General features: G+C 45.6%; 1 protein-coding gene across 4 annotated transcripts in view; it reads right to left on the bottom strand.

The window, feature by feature from the left end:
• The window catches only part of KANK1 (KN motif and ankyrin repeat domains 1), a 133,756-nt gene that overhangs the window by 43,192 nt on the left and 77,665 nt on the right, over positions 1–12,899 (bottom strand). For all 4 annotated transcript variants that reach the window (XM_063319924.1, XM_063319922.1, XM_063319925.1 and 1 more), the window contains one exon: positions 9,765–9,881. In XM_063319924.1, coding sequence (XP_063175994.1) covers positions 9,765–9,801 — 37 coding nt within the window. In that variant the 5' untranslated portion in view covers positions 9,802–9,881. The remainder of the gene's footprint in view (positions 1–9,764; positions 9,882–12,899) is intronic.

Consider the following 12,899-nt stretch of genomic DNA (forward strand, 5'->3'; position numbering starts at 1 on the left):
GTAGAGTTGTAGCCTTACAGCTTTTCTCTGCAAAGGGAGAGGGGAAGTAATTTTCCCAGAATCGTCCAGTGCATGTTCCACAGCATTGGAGGCGGGTTGCGAGGGAGCCTCTGAGCGTTAAAGGCAGAGCAGAGGGTGAAGAAGGGTTGGATACCAGGGGCAAGGCACAGGCTGTGCTCCCCAGGGACTGCACCCAGGGAGAAGCCCCTGCGTGTCCTCAGGGAGAGCTGGGGTGAGACCAAGCACTGGAGAAAGGGGCCGAGAGGAATATCGGGGAACAAAAATGAGAGGATGAGCGTATTGGATGGCAGACACGCTGTCTGAGAGCAGAGGAAGGGAACAGGACTGTAACTAATGATGGCAAGGGAGAATGGTGAAAGCCTAAATGGCGATGCAGTGGATGCACAGCCTTGTGAACCCACTCAAGTACTGGCAAGCTTAAAGGCTATGAAACCGCCATCTGTCTCCACAGAGAAAAACAGGACAGAAGCAGAAGAGAATGATTCAAAAATACACTTTTTTTTTTTTTTTTTTACCTTTTAACTTAAGATATGGAAAAACTTATCTAAAGTTTAAGAATCACAGTTTCTGCTGGAGGAAGAGGGAAGAGGGGGAGAAAGGGCTTAGCCACGGACTTCTTGAAGTGAAAAAACACTGTTGATCCTCATAATCCCTTAAAACATGACTGCTCCCATCTTGTCTTTGTGTTTCTATCACATGCAAATGCCAGTCCACTTTCCCAACCACAACCATGCATTTTATTATATTTTCTTGCATGTACTATTTTTTTTTTAAAGCCGCACACTTTAGATTTCTCGAGCGGTGTATATGAAGTGTTAAAACTTGACCTGTTTGCTAGGATTAGACCTGAAATTCCAGTAACAGCAGCTCAGTTGCACAAGTGTTTTATTTTTATTATTAGATCTTCTGCGACCCATAAAATGGCGCTGCAGCCAGAGGGGGTTGGTTGTGTGAAGAGAGGGTAGGGAAGGGGCTAGGAGTACATCAACAAACATGCCCCTCAGCAATAAGAGACAACTCCAGGCCAGCAATGTCTGGTTTATATAGGGAGAACAATCTGTTCCCAATTATCAGTTAATTTGGTCCTCACCCTAATCTGACCAAACCTTCAAACCCAGCTATTAAAAACAGTTTCCACCTCCTCCCTTCATCCCTCCCTCTCCTACTTTCAAACAAATACTGAAGGGGAATACAGAAATAAAACAGACAGGTCCCGTATGTTGAAGGAAGGCAACATACTGTTATGAAGAAAAAGCACAGGGGAATATATTAATAAAAAAAAGGAAGACAATTCCATAAAACACTCATTACGGTGTGAGATAACTCAGGAGGAGAAACTGAGCAAGAAAAAGGGATGGGCTGTGAGAGGGGGTAAGGGTCACATTACCTGCTTCTACAGGGAAGAAGGCTTTGCCAGTGGGGAGGGATGAACTGAAAGCATGGAAGAATATGACAGGATCTCACACTCACCTACCTCTCTGGCTGTCTGGGCACTCAGTTTTGTCAAAGTCTGTGAAGAGTCAGGTGAAGAAAAATCTCAGGAGACTGGACCTAACGCAGACCAAGTACGTGCCATGAAGAGTTTTAAAGAGTTAGAGAGACGGGGGAGGGAGAGAGCCCTGTTTGGACCCGGCTGATCTGCTAATCCCCAGACACTGCAAGCTGCAATGTGCATCCCCCAGCGGATGTCAACCATCGCTTTCAGCCAATATGGTAAATGCAATTTCCGGATGAAATCAGAGGAGGGAATGCGAGAAAGAAAGGGGAAGATGGCCACAAGCACACTTCAGTTCTGAAGCTGGTCACACGGGGACATCCTGACAGGAATCTGTACTCTGCCACCAAGGGGAGTCGTGTTTCCAGAGGAAGGAAATGGAGATACAGCAGCAATGCCAACGTGGGCAGCCCCAGCACTCCCTCAGCCCCTAAAACTGCTGTGAAAACATGATACGGGAAGGGTTGCCCTTCTGTCATCTCTAATCCAAAGCCTTACAAATGGCATGAAAGGGTGGGAGGAGAGAGGTGGCCATCGCAAGAAGCTTCCCAAGGACTTCTGCTCCAGTAGTAACCCTTCTGCAAAGAACATGTCTAAACGCAGGCACTCAGTGTTCACAAACAGAAGACAAGCAGCTGTAATCAGGCTATTTCCATCCAAGCCTTTTCCCTGGGGGACTGTATCCTTTTAAAGGCAACAAAATCCCCTCCCTTCCCACAGGGAGGAGATTCATATCCATTATTCATAAACTGTTTTCTGCTGGAGAATCTGGGAAAGGAGTGAGGAATACCGTAAAACAGTTTTTGGGGAAAACACACTCTTTTAGGTTAAATGGTCACAGAAAGATTTGCTAAGTTGTGCATCATCTTGAGAGTGGAGAGAAGGAAGAAGATGCAGAGAGGATAATTTTTCAAGTCTGGAAAGAAGTTTATTCTTGGTGTTTCTGCCGTGACGCGTGCCTGCCCTGCTACTGGTGTTTGTCCCTCACCCAGCCCAACGGGCTGCTCCACCACACGGGCACCTTTCACCCGACCGCCACCAGGTCAGTGCAAAGCAGTCACTTCCATTGGAAGACCTAAGGGCTTTTATCACTGTTAATTGCCACCAGGTCAGTCAGGTTCCAGGGTACCATAAACAGCAAGGCATGCCTGTTTAGTCCCTAGAGCATTATTAGCTGTAACATACAAGATCAGCACCCTTAGCTGCCTCTGGGGGTGTAGAGGGTATGTATTTCCACAGGGAGCAGCAGCAGGCCACATGAATGATTCTGTGATTCTATGAGAAGGTCCAGATGCTGCCCATGCAACGGCATCTCAACAACTCAGACAAGGAAAGCGTGCATTACTCCACGAGCAAGGCTGCGCTGGAGAGGAATGAACACAGTCCTCTGTCTAGGTGAGATGTAAGGAGCTTCTGGGCAGCTGCAGAAGATAATCCAGAACAAAACACAACTGCAGTAACCTCTGAACAAAAGACAGATCAATGAAATCTGTTCAGTTTCTCATGTGCTTTGTCTTTCTTCAAAGCATCTGCATCTTATGTGGCATTGTGTCTTGGGCCATCTGCTTCCCACCACATCCAATTTCCATTTCTAAGGACTGAGCTATCTGGGCCAGACTGCTATGTCTTCAGCTCCCAATGACACTGTATTTACTGCATCCTTTCTAAGTCTTTCCTGCCCCATCCCTTTCCAGCAGATTCCAAAATCAGGCCTAAAGGGCAACAAGTCCTGTGTAAAAGAAGATGCACGATCCCTCATCCTCTGCAGTCTGATGAAGGCCTCTAGGTTGGGCAAATGGAGGTCAATGTTTTTTCAAGCTTTCTGTTGCAGCAGCAAATGGACCCTTGGATTACAGGTATCAACTAGCAGTTGCAGAAGAAACAAGTATTAATTCAAGTAGAAAGCTGGCATTGGCTCTGAGATCACGTGCTCCATCTCCAGCCATCTGTCCTTAAGGCAGATCTGGCATCAGTGAGTGTACTACAGCATAATGATGGAAATTTTGATATGCCATATGATAGAGCTGATCTGAAATCACTGGATGCTCACTCACCCTTCACCCCACAGATTTCAGGGTCCCACCCTAGCTTGTTTTTAAATACTGGGCACCACCAGAGTGACTCACTGGATCACTTGTGGGTGAGGCAGGAGCAGGATCCCAGTGACAGCCCTGCGTGCCATCTGCCCATCCAGAAAGCACAAGCCTACATGGCAATTCAGCAGGCTCTCCCCATGGCAAGAGTCTCCCACCAGCTGCCAAAGCACAGTGTCGGTGCACACCCGTCCACAGGAGCTCCGACAGTCATCAGATGCAGGCTCAGAGCAGGGAGTACGGTAGGGGAGGCAAGCCCAGGCTCAAATTGCCTCTCATCACACAGCCCTGACTCAACCAAATAATTACCAAATTGCTTGCACGGAGGATTTGATAAAAACACAAACTCACCTGAACCCTAGTCATTTGCATCTGCTGGGCTAGGTAAACTGAGTGCACTTATGGCTGCTAAGCTCAGAGCTCGGGGTGTCAGTAGGACTGCAGTGACACCTCGGTGACTCCTGCCCCGCAGGAAAGCAGCGGAGAGCGGCTCTCAGCTGGGCTCTGGTGGCAGGCACCCGCGACACTGGGGACAAAAGGCTCTATCGGACTGACTACTAGCTAGCAGTCAAACACTTCCGGTTGCTAACTTCTTCACCCCTGTAAGTTCCCATTTATTGACTGAGGGTCTGTGATGAAAATGGTTGACTATTCTGCTAAAATTAGTAACAGTGGTGATGTTCTGGTGCACAGCACTTTCTTCTTAGGCTACACTTCAGATCTTGCCTAAGATTATACGCACCAGGAAAATCAAATCATAGGAGAGGTTTAACTCAAATAATCCAGTAACTGAAAGGAAAGTGTGTCTACAAATGTTTGGTAAGAGTTGTTACAAATCAATGCAGAGGATGTGTATGATAAAAACATTTGCTCTAAGCAAACGTTTATTGGCTTCGATAAAAAGGGTTAATTAGTCAACAGGGGTTTTCATAATACTTTACAACAGTTGCTTAAGCATTTATATACCAGCAGATGGAAAACACATTTATTAAACATTTGGCCTTTGAGTCATGCTTACGTTAATATCTCAAACAACATTAATTCAGGCAACAGCCTCTTGTAAAAAAAGGAAGCGTGGCCAGCAGGATGAGGGAGATGATTCTGCCCCTCTCCTCGGCTCTGGTGAGACCCCACCTATAGTGCTGCATCCAGCTCTGGGGCCCCCAACATAAGAAGGGCATGGACCTGCTCCAGAGGGTCCAGAGGAGGGCCATGAGGATGATCAGAGGGCTGGAGCACCTCTCCTATGAGGACAGTCTGAGAGAATTGGGGTTCTTCAGCCTGAAGAGGAGAAGGCTCCGGGGAGACCTTATAGCCCCTTCTCATACCTAAAGGGGGCCTACAGGAAAGATGGGGGGGGAGTCTTTTTCAGGGAGTGTAAGATAGGATAAGGGCTAATGGTTTTAAACAGAAAGAGGGGAGATTTAGATGAGATATTAGGAAGAAATTCTTTACTGTGAGGGTGGTGAGACACTGGTAGATGTTGCCTGGAGAAGTTGTGGGTGCCCCATCCCTGGAAGTGTTCATGGCCAGGCTGGATGGGGCTTTGAGCAACGTGATCTAGTGGTTGGTGTCCCTGCCCAGGGCAGGGGGGGTGGAACTAGATAATGTTTAAGGTCCCTTCCAGCTCCAACCATTCTATGATTCTATGATCCTATGATTGTAATGGCCTCATTCTCTGACTAACTGGTGCATAGTTACAACTTCACTTAGGAGTCTGCTCAGACACAAAGAAAAATCTAACCAGAGGCCCATGGAGTGCTGCAGAGTAACTGTGCATATATAAAATAATCAGGCCTCTGCGTATATAAAATAACCAGGCTGTTGCAGGGGAACCAGTGTTCCAACACGGTTTCTATCTGTTGCCAAACCACCCCTAATCCTGCAGTCCGTGGTGCAGGTGGTCTCCAAGTGGAGGTGGATGCCCAGATCTCCTGGGGGTGACATTTCCCTGTCCCTGGGAGGCTGAAAGTCAAAGGAGTAAACCAGGAGCAAAGACACTGGATGCCTGCACACTGGCTATCACAGCAGCAGTTCCTTGCTTTACAAGTCCCAAGAGACCAGCAGTAAAAATGACGGTGAGTTGCTACGATGCCACTGCTTTAAGAACTACGTAGGAATCTGAAGGAGGTAAAGCATATAGCTGAGTTAAACACACAGGGAAATCGTTCCACTGAATCCATGTAAGATATAGTACTCCTGTATGTAGAAGCATGATAAAGGTGGGAGAGGAAGGCATGGAAACACAGTTAAACAAGAGTGAGGGGGAAGGTGCAGACTGAAGGGAGGAAAGAGGAAGAATCAGGGAAATCTCAGACACCCTGTACAGAAAACAACATGCATTTGCTTCGCAGCAAAGTAAGGAAAGGGTTTGTGCAACAGCCTTGCTATATTGACCCCTGCAGCCCATCCTACTCAGGAAAAATGGAAAAGCTTTTCTTCCGTTAAAATGCTTTTTCATGTCCCTGTTAAAAAGATGACTGACAATTCTGTGGTCTCTGGATACAGAGCACGAGGTGCTTAGGGAAGTCAAATAAAACAGATGTTTTCATTATGGTTAGACACAAATACAGTTTTTAATCCTTTATCTTTTTTAATCAGTCTCCGATGTTTGTTTTCTACAAACTTCTGTTTCCTTGTTTTCTACATCAGAATAAATGGAATTGACCTGGAATTTCACACCATTCAATGCCTTTCAGAACATGTGTTTTGAAAACGAAGTTTCAGCTAATCAGGTATTAGTGAAAGGAATGAAAATCCAGCCAGAAGTATTTCTGAACAGCCTGGTAAATTTTCGGCTGGTGTGCACCGTGCTTTCTGCAGCTAATTGGAGGACCTTTCTACAGATATCACTACAGAAAAGTTTGCAGAGCCTCATTAAGTAGATGATTTATGCATCAGTCCTAGCAAGCACAGAGGCTAACAATTACTGGAAGTTTCACCCAGCGGTTAATGAAGACACTAATACTATTTTGAGAAACGATCACCTCTTTTTTTTTTTGCTTGTACTATGCAAAGAGAAATTAATTTGTACTATGCACCAAAAAAAGTCCAGCCTCCCAATAGCTCCCCACGGACGCAGGGTATTTCCCAGCTCCTGCTGCAGCTCCTCGGAGGAGTTCATGACGGGCTTTAGACTTCCACTGCGGTCCTTAGCCCCGCAAAGCTTACCGGACTGAGCAGTAAAATCACCTGCCACCCGCGCAAGACTCAAAACAGCGCACGGTTGTGATTACCCACACCCAACTGATAAAATAAGCCAAATTTTTCCACAAGCACTGATTTATCTATCACTAGTGCTAGAGAGACTTGAGCTATTTGCTGAGCAGATGGCACAACTTTGACAGAGCCTAGTCCAAAATCAGTACCAGTTCTCTAAACCCCCTTCCAAAATGGATCGAGATGAACAAATAAGCTTGCAGCTCACAGAAATACAGTTCATTACAAGACCTCTATGCGATGAAGCTGGGAACGGAGTGTTAAAACTTTGTCAGCAGCAAACAAAACTATTGACAAACAGTACTGAAGTCTAAATCACAGCCTCTGTTATTTATTCGCCACATTTCAAGTTCACGTCTTTACCGAGCTATGCAACAGGCAGAGAAATTTATGATAGGTGGTTTCATGATAAAGTCATCATTTGCTTTGTAGCTTATCTCACATACACACTCACCAAAAATATTTACAGCAAATGTACTTCTCATAAACATCCTTAAAAAAATAATCTCTATGCAAATGCAAAATAGCTTGATCCTTTCCTGGAAACAAGTTCCAAATTCAAGAATTCCTCTACAGATTTTATCTGCAGCAGCTATAGTCCATACAAGCTTGTATACTGAAAAAATTGACCGAAATGGCACATAGGCATAATCATTTAACAGTGCAAGTACTCACATTCTCGAGTTAACCAAAGCAAACCACTGCTCCTTAGTCACCTCGTACTTGAACGCAGCTGAATATGTGGTCAAACTTGCCAAATTATTCGAGTAACATAAACGCAGCTTAGTAGTCCACAACAAGTCTTTCTAGTTCTTTTTCCTGCTGCTGATTGATTCAGAGGGTGCAGAAAACACCACCCCTGAAGTTTGTCTTTCCACTCTTAGAGCTCCATGCAATTAAGAAACTTGCTTCAATACCTCCCAACGCCCAAATCAGTTCCTGCTCATCCAAAGGCATTCTCTCCCAGGCAGCACGGCAGGATAACAAGTCACAGGTACTTGCAGCCCAATACTCTGTCCATTATGAGCTGCTCAGGATTTGGAGACACGAGCGTACGTAGCTGCATGTTAGAACGCCAGCCTCCAGGGTTTGCAAAGCCAACAAGTCCTGACAGTCTCTGCAAAATGTTGTCCAATTTAGTTTTGAATTAAATACGTGCAATTCATTATAGTGTCTTTCTACGAATAAGGGAACAAACAGCTTCTACCCTGCAAGAAGCCTTGTTTGCATAACAATCCTGAAACTAAAACTTCATCTTGCATTAACACATCCCCAGTAAAAGTATAACCATGTTGCTCCCTTAAGACTTACATGTCAGCTTATCAACTTTTTCAACAGACAGTTCTACCACGGGGTGGGGGGGATTAGTGAACCTATCAGTAACAGTCCACGCACAATTTTTCCTTCCTTGTAAGCAGAGGGAGTTGTTCTGCATGACTTAAGTTAAAAGCGTATTACTAAAAAGAGTGAAGTTAAGTGGGGGGGTTAGGCAGCGAACAGTGACAGTTAAGTCACACAGCAGAGGTTTTGAAGTTCACCTCAAAAAGATTACAAAAGGTTACAAAAAGGATAGTTTCTTTCTTAGAGACTATACTTTTAATTGTATAAAAGTGGTAGTGAGAGAAGAAAATATCCTTTTTCAGCAGTCTCAGGTAAATTGGTAAATTTAGCCTTAAATCATCAACGTATAAAAGTAACTCCAATGTTCTCGTGTAACTTCCACTGGCCTTTAAAAAAAGACTACTTCTTTTGCATAAATTGCAGATAATGACACTCCATATTTCTAATTTCCTGCACACAAAATGCTTTAATCCCTTGCACTAATTAGAACAACTCTACAGTGAGCACAGTGAGTAATTCAGGATTCGTTTTCATACCAGAACATATTTTCAAAGCAGGTTGGTTCTAAAATCCACCAGATAGATAAGCCAATTCTCAGTATGTGCGTGTCATGATCTACCAAGTAGCATTGACCACAAATGCATGAGCCTTAGGGAAAAAAAAACACCCTGAAATTTCTATTTACACGCATAACAGAAACATATATAGTTAATGTTCCTTCCCAGGATATTCAAAGTGCTCCCAGCCACCCCAGCTTTCATTGATAAATCCATTTCCCTTCATACCTACATTAGGAGGTCTCAAAAGAGCACCCACAGGCTCCTGCCATGCACTTGAAATTTTCCATATGATCCCACTGCAGCAGCCTCAGCTGTAGTGGGCTAATGCTATGTTTGTGCAGTGATCAGGAGAACGGGAAAATATTGACACAACCGCAGAAGGAACGCTGCTGCTGCTGTGCTGTTATCAGTCGTTCTGCAATCTCTGCCCCTTCCTGACCCATCAGTTCTCCTCAGCAACCTTTGAACATGCCAAGCGATCTATTTGAAAGAGTGTCACCCGACTGAAATAGACATCTCGGGAGCTTCTTAAAAGAACGAAAAAGTGAAATGAACTGCACACCTCCTTGTGATGTTGCTGGAGAAATGCTTTTATGTTTTGCTGAGAAGCAAGAAACAAAATTCAGCCTGACCAGGAAGGGCTGGGGATTCGATGCGTAAGAGCTGGTTAATCTCACAAGTTAATTACAGACACAGGATAACAACCACATGACTTTTTGCAGCAAACCCCTAGGCCTCTCGGAGTCTGGTGTACGCCAGCGTAGGTCCCTGAAAGCAGAAAGCACTGCATGCTGAACAACTGAGTGCCAGCCCATACATCTTTGCAAACAACTTTCCACACTTTAAATATTTAAAAGATTATCGGGGGTGGTGGTGGGGGAACAGACAGGCTCTGATCTACCAGGAAATTAGTTTTCAGTATTTAGTTTTAGCTGCTGCTACTTCCCTTTTCTGCTACTTCCACAATTTCAGGATAAAAGTTTTAAAAAAATAAATTTATAATCCAAAGCAGGAAAAGTGTTCCCGATTAGTTACCTGTAGCACTGCTGTTAGTGTTTGCTGGGTAGGCCATGTTTGCTCAGTGACACATCCAGACCTAGGCTGTTAGGTGTCATGCAAATGCCATGCATCAAGTCCAACCAGACATGCAACCTGAAACAGACAAGAAAAAGGCAGTTAAAAACGTACAGCTTTAAGAAGTTAGGTACATTAAGTTCACATTTCTGAGTGCTTACAGTCTCATCTTCAGTGCCAGTAAATATATTCCTCTTAACCAGTGTCCTAACTATCACAAATCCCACCACTTTGCTGGCATCTGAAGTTGAACTGTGGGGCTCTGACAACCTGCAAGGAGGACTGCTGCTCGGGATCTGTCCTCAGGGAGGATGTAACCACCTGAATTTGCATTTGGCTTTGTTTCTTTGGTCTACCGTGAGCTTTTTTGCAGTTTGTCCCTAGCCTCCCTTGTACCACAGCAGTTTCCTCACATTTGCTGGCACGTGTGTAAGTTTTAGACTACCCAAAGGTTTACGTAGGCAGAGTTAGAAGATTTTTAGGTGAAGAGCATCACCAGCGAGAGGGGGACCAAGTGCAATTTCCGAGCTTCAATGTCCCTCAGGGGGGTGAGGGCAGAAGGACCCCACTGCAGAGGCAGCCAAAGCAAGTCCGTGCATCCCCATCACATGACAAGCCCACTGGCTGCTCCGTGGAAGCCTGTGGGGTGGGGGGACCAGAGCTGGCATGGACCCCGGGATGGGATGGTGCACGGCTGACTGCGAGACCTGTCCCCTGCAGGTCTCAGCGGTGACAGGTTTTCTGTGTGTGGGGTTGTCTTTAATCCACATGTGGCAGATTCCACCAAGAAGTGGTGCTTGCCCGAAGCTCAGGCTGCAGGTACAGAAAAAGGGTGCTGTCACCCAGGGCGGGTGGCTGCCGAGCCAAGTGAGAGGCAGAAGCAAAACTGGCAGCAGTTTTGTGGCTAGTTGGCCGCTGGCTGGCTCTGCACAGCCAGCCTTGCTGGCTCTGCAACAGGGCTCCTGCTCCTCCTTCCCTGCCCACCACGGAGGCAGCCTGATCACAACCCCCACCCTCAGAGCAACAGATTTGACTTGTCTGGGGCTGCGGAGATGCGTCCTCATGGCTCCGCTTCAAGTTTTCTACAATCCAAACAGCATTTCATTTTGTGGACTCAGATAGGTGGAGCTTAGTGTATGAAGAACACCCTGCCTTCACCGACCCCCATCTGACTTAGGCTGACAGCTCCTCAACAAACCAGTCACATTTTTCCAATTATATTTGATTTGGCTCTGGCAGTAGGCGCGTGTAAATATTTAAAAGCTCCGCAGATTAGCAAAGGAAAAGAAAATCCAGAAGTGAATTAGTGGGAGCACCATGTGAATCTGAGTGAAAGGTATACCCACTGATAGCGAAGCTGGCTGTCTCTTACAGCTGACGGAGCTCCATCACACAGGCTAGTATTGCTTAGCTTTCCCCTTCAAGGAACACAAGCACAAATCACTTCATTTTTAGAACAATCCTGACATCCATTTTCCAAGAATGCAGAAAGACCTCCATTGCAACTCCTCCTCCCCAGGCTCTGCTGTATACTCTTAAAATTATGATGTCTTGTTCAACGGAGGGCAGGACATGAAACTGTCATAAAGACTGTACAAGCAAAAGGCTACAAACAACAAAATAAAGCAGGCGTCCAACACAGACCATGACGCAGAGAGGCGCATCACAAGATTCCAGGCATAACAATAATTATCAGATTTCTGAAACAATGAAGCATGGCAAAAAAAAATAAAATAGAAAAGCATGTTGCTGGCTGAGTTTGTAGCCAGGACCGAAGTTTGAAAATCTGTGAGCTTTTAGGAAAATATTAACTACTTCCTTTCAAAGGAAGACATTTTAAAGGATCACTCCCATCTCTGCCATTGCCATCAGGATACAAAGTTATGCTTCAGGTTCAAGAAGGGCAATTTTTCCTGAGTCACAACCCATGCTTACTGAAAAATTAATCACCTCCCTCCACGTTAAGTTTCTCAGGACAGGCACCGTCCCAGGGCAGGCTGCACTTAGCTGGACATCGGACTCTACCAGCAGTGCGCCCAGGGGTAAACAGGGCTGAATCAATTCACCCGCTTCTGATTTGGTCAGCACAGCTCTGTGCTGCTCGCTGGCACTCCAACAGGCACACTCCCCTGCTTTCACTGTGTATATTTATTGTGTGCTGCCCCAGCAGAAGCTTTGCACCCCTGTAAACCCAAACCAACGAAGCCCAGTAAAATACACACGCTGTCTGACGTGGCCCTTCCTTTATCAGGCAACGCGTGTTCTGCCAGTCTATGGCTTCCTACCCCACGAGAAGCAAAGAAAGCTCCAGGGAGGCTGCCCAGGGAACCTGACAAGAGATTTGCATCCATCTGGCCAACGTCCTCCAGGGTCCTGTCTCAGCCCTCCTGCAGGGCTGGGTGTTAGCTAGCTGCCTGACCTTGCTTGGCTCACACCACCAGCTGCACTGCCACTGTGGCTGGTACAGGAGAAGACGTGAGACCACCCACCCAGGGATGGGTACGGGTGGAAGGGGGCCCTGTGGAGGGGACCCACCTCTTTTAGGGGCACTGCAGTCCCAAATGAGAGTGGGTGAACCACAAAAGTGAGCCCTGACTTAAAACCCATGCGGCGGCATACTTGGAAACTTGCCGTGGATTTAAAAGTAAAGATCTGCTAAGCTTCATGCTAGCAGTTTCAAAAACACTCATCACTATCACAGGCACACATGAGGAGAGCTTCCTAATAGTGAGAAGCAAATGCAATTGAGGTAAGAATTGATGTAAAATTAATAAAGACACTGCTGAAAGCCAGGACAGGGCCTCAGGTCTACATTTTTTTGTGGCTTAAAGAGATGTAATTGACCTGCTACAAACTCCCTTCTGGGTACACTTCTATTGGTTTCAAAGCTGTGCAGGCTTAAGTACCTCCATTAAGAGACAAACTCACCTTCAGTTAAAACAATGATGCTTCTGAGCGTAAATGAGGATTAATAAAATAATTTAGGAGGCAAATTCAGTCCAAGAGATAGGAGAAAAGAAAAAAAAAGAGAGAAAAACATAGGGTCTAATAATTTGCTACCTAAGATAAGTGGAAGAATGGGGTCCTTTTTTTGTT

The sequence above is a fragment of the Chroicocephalus ridibundus genome, chromosome Z, assembly GCF_963924245.1.
Source record: "Chroicocephalus ridibundus chromosome Z, bChrRid1.1, whole genome shotgun sequence".
Classification (NCBI taxonomy): domain Eukaryota; kingdom Metazoa; phylum Chordata; class Aves; order Charadriiformes; family Laridae; genus Chroicocephalus; species Chroicocephalus ridibundus.